Source organism: Haemorhous mexicanus, chromosome 12, assembly GCF_027477595.1.
Source record: "Haemorhous mexicanus isolate bHaeMex1 chromosome 12, bHaeMex1.pri, whole genome shotgun sequence".
NCBI lineage: Eukaryota > Metazoa > Chordata > Aves > Passeriformes > Fringillidae > Haemorhous > Haemorhous mexicanus.
Genome location: NC_082352.1, coordinates 3,532,817 through 3,540,948, shown reverse-complemented (window position 1 = coordinate 3,540,948; position 8,132 = coordinate 3,532,817). Strand labels below are relative to the sequence as shown.

The window sequence follows — 8,132 nt, the reverse complement described above, 5'->3', positions numbered from 1 at the left end:
CTTCCTTAAAACCACAGTTTTGCCAGCATTCCATCACTCGTATGTAATTTCCTCTCCTGCCCCCCTCCCCTTATTTTAAACCCACACTTTGAGTGCATTAATTTATGTTGCAGCGTTAAACCTGTACAGAAAGCTCTAAGGAAACTCAAATTTAACTTTTCCTTCAGTCAGTGAAGATAGTGCAGTTCAGCCTAAGCCAACAGGCAAGGCACAGGAGAATGCAGATGGTTCTAACCAAAGCTGCACGATCCCCCTGCCCCGAGGCAGGTGCTGAGCCCGCCCCACTTCTGTACCTGTGAGAACACAAGGGTTAACTCAGCCCTTCACCTTCTCCCCACACAAACCCATGGCACTGCCACAGCTCATTTTAGCACACAAATGGAACCTTTCCTTCACTGGAAAAACAGAGAAAAGCTTCAGTTGGACAGCTGCAGGGACAGCAAGGCCTTTCAGCCACTGCCCACAAATGTCCAATCCATGGTCAAATCAGAACAGAACTGCTTTTTAAAATCAGGCTGGCATTAAGTTCTCCACTGCTAAAAGTTCCTAAAAACTGACTCTGTGTGGCTGATGGGTACTAATAGTTTATGAGAAAGGTTTTCTTCTTTAGTTCTTTCCCCAATGCCAAGAGTAACTAGAACTGTTAAACAATCTCTACACTTCCATTTCCATGTGTAACCGAAGTATGCAAATTTTGCCACCACACTTTAGAGGCATGCTAATATATTTCAATCAGTTATTCTTGGAAATAAGCACAATACTGTCAAACAAATTTAATTTTTCACCACATCTGAGGAAAATTCTGTTATACAATTACACACTTGTAGTAAAAGAAACCAAAACACCCCAACAGACTTTTGGATCTATGCAGGGAAATACAATTTATTTAAATAATCTCTGATCCGGGTCTTCTTGTACAAAAATAAATTCTTCAAGAGGGGTTTGATGATTTGTCGGCCAACAGCTTCTCTCACATGTGTAAACTATAACAGTTCCAAATTCCACTGAGAGATCTAAAAACAAAGCAACAGAGGTACATAAGGGTATGAAAAGTGACATAATCAGGGCCTAGTGCTTACCACTAGACTTCAGGCTTTGTACAAATTAATTCCGTCACCTCTGTAAACAGCATTTTCTAATGTTAAACATTTTAAATGCAGCCAAATCAGATTTTTCAAAGGGATTTTTAAATGTCTGCAATCTTATCTCAGAGCATTCATTATCTTCCAAGGCCTCCTTTAAGGGGCAATAAAGACAAATACTCCCATGGCCATGGAATTATCCCAACTGCAGTTATTCAAGTTCATTAGTGAGCAACTCCAGCTGTAATCAGAGTCTCCATGAAGAAGAGGTCTCTCTTTGCTCACTGATATCTGTAATGGAGACAGCAGAATCTCTGAACTGTGGTTAAGCACGTGTGGGTAGCTGGAAACAACCCAAACTGCAGTTTACTGCACTTTCCCAAAAAGGAGACAGCTAGAAATATTGATTCAACCAAGCCTGAGTCAGGCACCTGAGTCACTCTGGAGCATGCTGACCAGCGTGGGCATCAGCTGGAACTCAAACACTCTGCTGCTGCCACAGGTACTGCAGGCTGGAATACCCTGGTCCAGGTTGGCTGGAGGACACGTGATGAATAAAGGCTGGCCACCCCAAGAGTATCTGAGAGAAGACAGGGAGGAGAAAATTATCATTTCTTAAATATCTAAATTTGATAGGAAATTTAATGTGTTGGCAACAGTGTTCAGGAGTTGCTGAAATCTCTGAATCTGCTTCTGTAAGTCAGAAGCTTCAAAGGAATCATGAAACAAAAAACAAAGACAGGGAGGGGAAAATACTTGGTAGGTTAATGCTTGGAAAATCTTAAGGAAAGAGCTGGATTTAGAGGAGACAAATGCTTTGAATGGACACCTCCAAAATACAATGTACACCTACAAAATACAATACAATCATTTCATTAAGTAAACTACACTTGCCTGAAAAATGGAATCCTAAACAGTGGCAATGGAAGATAAAATTCAACAAGACTTAACACCAAACTGGTCTCAAAACCACTGCAGCTATGGCTCAGAAGTGATGGTTAATTCGTAGGAGCAATCAGAGCTCCACAGCTAGCAGGAAACAAAGACCAAGGATGGTTTCCACTGAATGCCAAGCAGGAGATTCTGTGCTCTGCAGGCAGGGGAAATGGGAGTCTAAGCACACTGACAGTCCCCAGGGAGGGCAAAGGGAGGCTATGGAAAGTTGGTAACCAGGGACAGCCCAGGGAGCACCAGAGCTGGTGTTTAGAGGAATGGCATATTCAAATTCAATACTGCAAAGAGACAGACCCAGTGAAAAGCTGTCTGAAAATGCTACTTGCACTCTGCATTAGAAAATCTCCTGTATATTCTCTGACAACAAATGAAAGTTTCTCATGTTTCCTTTCTGTCTAAGCAGCCACTCGGACTTTTAACTACTCATCAAAAAGGGCCCAGTCAGTTCCACCTGCGACTGGAAAGTTGGTGAACAAAAGCCCTGTCACTACAACTGAGACAGCCTGACCAGACAGGCAGCACTGGACTCCCTGGAACAGCTGGTGTGATCCATGAAAACCTGTATTTTCTGGTACTATGAATGATTTATGATTTACTCTTCACCATATCCCATCCAGAATTAACTCCTCTCTCAGGAAGAGCAGCTACTCTGAGGTTACACCTGCTTCTGCTCTAGGAAAAACAGCAGATGCACAAGACCTGAAGACTGGTGGGTGATGAGGGGAGTCCACAATGAGCTGCAGCTCTGGGGCTTTAAAACAAGAAATTCCTTGCAGGACAGACATTAGAAATTCCAAATAGATAACAAAATTTCAGAGGAGCAGACAGCTTTGGAAATTTATCACAACAGCACTGCACTGTGGCACACTTCCACCTCAACCCTGTCCCTTGGAAACCTCTGTGCCTGGATTTCAGCAAGGCTCCAAAGACACTTGGAGTCTCTCCTCATCAGGTCTGATGTCTAAAGTCTACCACAGCCAGAGCCATGGTCTCTGATCCTGCCTGGCTTTTCATCTAGGTAAACTTTGTATGAAGAAAGCCCAACCAGGGACTGAAGGCTGACCATGGCAACAGCCTCCACAGCAGCTTATTTTTAAATTAAGGAATTAAAACATACACATATTTCCAAATAAAGAATTTGTTTTGATGTACCAACCATCCATGCCAATGATTTGTATCTCCCTGTTAAAACCAGATTATCAACATACCTTAAAATTTGTTCAGGACATACAGATATTCTTTTCATGAATTTATGGAATGTGTGGTCCCAGTTTTTGACTTCACTCTTCTCATATTTTTCATTACCATCTTCACCTGCAAAACTGTATGAAAACAAGAAACAAACTGTCCAGTAAGGTTTTCAATATGACATGTTTTAAATAAGAAATGGTTGCTATAAACTCACATTAAATTATACTAAATACACAGAAAAAAGATATGCAAGTTAAGAGAAAATTCCTCTTAGAGGTTGCAAACAAACATTTTGCTTCTAGTTCTTTGGCTTCTGATGACTTACAATTACTAACAATGTTTTCAACTATCACAGGGGACTCAAATTCACCAGATTATCTGCTGTATTCCATCAAATCCCTCTTCCTCTACTAACATCTCAAACATTTATGTGGTTCTTAAATTATGATGTTATTGTTTTCACTTTGGATCAATCATAATTATTATTCTACAATTTTATAACGGTCAACAAAAATCAACAGGACCCCCACTGCTGAAGGGTCTTCTGTGCAGATTCTGCAGTTGACAGCAGCTTTAGCTATAAACAAATCCAGTGCTGTCCCCAACCCAGGCACAAGAGGCCAAAAGTCCTCACTGTGACCCCTTAGTTAAATATTTTTGGAAGAAAATATTTTCAGTAACCACGCTCAACAACTGTTTTTCATGCAACCTTTCCTCAACCTTCAGGTGTCTTTCCATCAGCCAGCTCTCTAGCCAAAATCCCTAAAAACTTAACCTCCTAAAAATGCAACTGAAATGGAAGAAAAGCTTCAGCCCTGTAAAGAAAAAAGTGTGGAAGTCATGATATAAAGTCATGGCATTTGGCACAGATCTTGTTTCAGAGATTAACCATCCCCTGCACCACCTGGAGGCCATGAACACTGCTCAGTCCCTCAGAAACAGCTGAGCTAAAACCACCTAGGAGTAACTCCAGATTTGGCAGCACTGGGTGCCCTGCTCTGTTCTTCCTGCACAGCACCCCAATGGTTCCTAAAGGAGCTTCCAGACAATTCTCACCATTCAGGTTAATGAGAGTCCCATTGAAATCCTCAGCCAGCATACAGGAAACCACATAACATAATTCCTTCAGTTTCACCAGGAAATGCAGACCTGTTCTCACCTTTCTGACATCATCTGTTCCAAACCAAGACACTCTCTCTGCTGATACTCCTTCAGTAGCTTATCTGCATGATCCATATCAAGGAAACCCATGTAATCTTCCTCATCCACAACATTAATGTAGAAGGGCTGGAACACAGGAGCTGAACCAGCCATTGCCATCACCATGTCCTCACTGGCTGCAGGATGTGTGTCCTGGGCACCTGGGCCATCCATGTCCTCACCGGCTGCAGGATGTGTGTCCTGGGCACCTGGGCCACTGGCAGGCTCAGACAGGTGGAGCTGCTGGAGCTGGGATGCACACTCCGCCTCGCTGCTCACAGCTTCCTTTAGGCCAAGCAGCTCCAGGGAGGCACATGCAGGAGCCTCTGCTCCATCACAGGCTCCCCAGTCATCTGCATCTTCACACCAATCCTTTGCAGCAAAATTCAATTCTTGTTGCTGATAATCAAAAAAAAAAAAAAAAAAAAAAGAGGAAGAGACCATTGCCAAGGTCTGCCACCCTGATGCACTTCAAATTCAGCTTGTCACAGATGGGGGATCTGAGACCTCAACCTAATGCTCAGTGTTACTGTACCTACTCTGCTCACCGTGGTACTTCACAACTCACCACATTTACTTCCCACAAAAGCAGTTATGGCAAAACCACCTCACACTGGAGAATCTGAGCAAGATTTCGTCAGCCCTTTGAGTGGCCCTGGTGCCTCCTGCTGCCATTCCCTGGCTGTGGCACAGCCCCTGCCAACTGAGGGGCAGCTCCAGCTGAAGCAGCTACTGCACCCAACAGGAATTCTGCACCCAAAGGGCAGAACACAGAAGGAAACAATAATAACACCACCATCATTTTACCAGAGTAAAAGCCCATTTACCACAGGCTAAGATTCCACACAGCAAATGCACCAGCTGAATAAACCCTCCCTGACCGCCTCCACCAGTCTGGTGCCACCCTAGTCTTCCAACCTGCTTTAGCCAATATGCAGTTTTTCCTCACCAGTATATTAATAATTATTGAGTCATATTAATTCAAAATATCATGTTAAATTTAAAGAGCTCAATTTAAAAGTGAGGACAAAGAAAACAGGTAATAAAAATCCAAACCTAAACAGTATAGCCCAATCCACTTGAAGTTGAAAAATAAAGTTTAGTCAGCTGAACTAACTGGAGTATTAAGTGTCAGTTTTGGCCATACAGCTGGACTGCAATATCCACTTTAAAACTAGCCTGGCATAGATTACAAACAGTAGCTTAAACACTCTTGAACTGTCTTATACTAAACAGCATAGTACAGTGCCCACAACTTCTCCACACAAGCACAGAACGTGACTGGGAACCATCAGAGAGAACAGCTTCTGGAGAAAAGTCCCGGTTATCTAAACCGGGAGATGCAGGGCGTGCAGCTCATTCTGCTCCGCTGCAGAGCGTGCCCCCGCAGCCCCGGCCCGGCAGAGCGGAGCCGTACCTGTGTGACGCGGAGAGCTCGGCTCTGCTTATCCTGGGCCTGCGAGTACTGGGAGCGCAGCACCTTCCAGCTTCGATGGGCCGGGCAAAGAGAAACAGAGGGTGAGGGGAACAACTGATCAGCGGCAGGAATAACAGCAACCACAATAACAACAATAACACCGATAAGCACCCCGCGGCCCGCGCTCACCTGCGGGCGGTTCCCCAGCAGCGCGGCGCGGCGCAGGCGAACACGTGGAGCGCGCGGTGCGCGGGGCCGCGCTCCAGCGGGCAGTACACCTGCACCAGCAGCAGCAGCGCGCGCCCGCACCGCGCGCACCGCGGCGGACCCGCCCGCAAGGCCGGCACCCAGTCCTGCAACACCGACACCTCCGCTCAGACCCGGCCGGGGCAGCCGCGCGCCCCGCGCCCCGGCTGGGCCCCGCCAGCCCGGCCCAGCCCACCCCGCCCCGGCCCGGCCCTACCGCGGTGCCGCCCAGTTTGTTGGTGGCCCACGCCGGGAGCGGCCCGGCCGGGCCCGGCCCCGCCATGGCGGCGTCGCGCAGCCCCAGCAGCACGGGCGGCCCGCCCGCCATAGCCCCGCCGCCGTGCGCGCGGCCGCCCCACCCGCCGTACGCGTGCCCGCCCTACCGCCGTGAGCGCGCTCGCGGGCCGGGCGTTCCCCTCACGGCAGCTCCGGCCCCGCTCCCGGCCCCTCACGGTCGGGCGCAGCGTCCCGGCCGGGGAACACAAGGAAGGCCCCGGACCGGCCCTTCCCTGCCCGGGGGAAACGGGGCTGGCCCCGGACCGGCCCTTCCCTGCCCGGGGGACACGGGGCTGGCCCCGGACCGGCCCTTCCCTGCCGGAGTCCCCTCACCGATTCACCCACACTTCTGCGCTGAAAGGCACTGGGTGGCCAATCCACGAAGCGAGCAGCACGACCGGCCAAACTTTCCACTCTTTACAACTTTTAGCAAACACATTAATGTGCATTGGTAAGATAGTACGTTGTTGCCCTATTAATTGGTATTCTCTCTTCTGTTGGATAATGAGTGTCTCGGCTTCTCCTGCTAGCACTGCCACGCTCTCTCTTTCTCCTCCTTTGGCTCGCTGCTCTCCTGTGTGCTGCTCCAGGAGTTGGTGCTCCTGACCTGTCCCTGCCGCAATTCCCCTTTATCCGCTCGGAGCTGATTCCACACAGTCACTGAGTTGTCTTGGTTTGTTTCTTCCTTGTCCTCGTGGCCGCTGAATTCTGCATTCGTCGTATATCGGTGGAAATCCTTCTCCCGAGCTTTGTGAGCCTCCCGTGGGGCTGAGATCATTGGAACATGTCCAGCCCCAAACCTTGACAAGGCAATTCTGCTGTCCAGGAAGTTGTGTTTCTAACAGCTGGGCATCACTTAGAGCTTGTTGGCCGCTCTGTTTCACAGAATAAATCTCCCTCCTTGTTGATCAGGTTTGCAAGTTACAAAGATCAGACAGCAAAGAACATCCTATCTTAATACAAATTTGTATATTTCTCACTTAGCAACAAGATGATCTAAAAAGCAGGACTGGCACATGACAAACATACTTACTGACCACCTTGGAAAGGAAATTATAATAATTATGGATAATTAAAAAACTTCAAAAAATAGATTAAGATTTTATGGACAGCATGTGAAAAACAGAACAGCAGCAGTTCTTGCTGAATAGTATCAGTAAATATACTGCTAACAACTTCTTCAACTCTAGGTGCAGCTGGGAATCTGCACCGAGTGACCATGAATACTAAAGCTGTGAAATAAAATGAGGTTTGGAACATAATGTAAGGATCTGCTGTTTAAATGTGGCCTATTCACTGTGGCCGTGGTGCTCTTCCTTTCTCAGCTGTTTGACAGTGTACCAGTCTTTATATTTGGGGTTTAAAACCCACAGATGGACAGAACACTTCCTCTCACACACTCAGAAACTACTTTGTTGTCATGTGTGCCTACTGTGTGCCTCCCTTCTACCCAGGAGTTATACTTGTGGCTTTGCATTCCCAAAGACACAGGGTTTCTTCTGTCCTGTTAGGATTGTGATTTTTGTGAATGTACAGGGACAGACACATTGATTGAACAAACACACCACAAATGGACATAAAGGCTGTGCCAGAGCAAAAGAAGGGAAGGCATAAGAAATGTCAGACAGAAGTGGCAGTATGGTTGCTGCAATTAGCTGTTACTAATTGCCACAGCTGGTGATTTTCACAAGGTATGGAAAATGCAGAAAAGGGGGTGGCCAGGTAGTGCAGATGACACTGCTTGAGATCCACAGGTGTGCAAAAGC

At 47.0% G+C, this 8,132-nt stretch overlaps 1 protein-coding gene and 1 long non-coding RNA gene across 3 annotated transcripts in view; one reads left to right on the top strand and one right to left on the bottom strand.

The window, feature by feature from the left end:
* Window positions 1-760: 760 nt before the first annotated feature.
* PDCD2L (programmed cell death 2 like) lies at window positions 761-6,963 on the bottom strand. 2 transcript variants are annotated; one of them, XM_059857785.1, is made up of 7 exons: window positions 6,308-6,433; window positions 6,034-6,197; window positions 5,845-5,914; window positions 4,387-4,826; window positions 3,245-3,358; window positions 1,514-1,662; window positions 761-1,013 (listed from the first exon to the last, which is right to left on the bottom strand). In XM_059857785.1, exons 1-7 carry the CDS (start codon window positions 6,416-6,418, stop codon window positions 883-885), a joined length of 1,179 nt encoding a protein of 392 aa, XP_059713768.1. In that variant the 5' UTR covers window positions 6,419-6,433; the 3' UTR covers window positions 761-882. The 2 variants fall into 2 exon arrangements, with proteins under 2 accessions (XP_059713768.1, XP_059713769.1); XM_059857786.1 differs by lacking the exons at window positions 6,034-6,197; window positions 6,308-6,433 and adding an exon at window positions 6,700-6,963.
* Window positions 6,681-8,132, top strand: part of LOC132333052 (uncharacterized) — a 148,848-nt gene continuing 147,396 nt past the window's right edge. The window contains exon 1 of the long non-coding RNA XR_009488049.1: window positions 6,681-6,817. This is a non-coding gene — a long non-coding RNA (uncharacterized LOC132333052). The remainder of the gene's footprint in view (window positions 6,818-8,132) is intronic.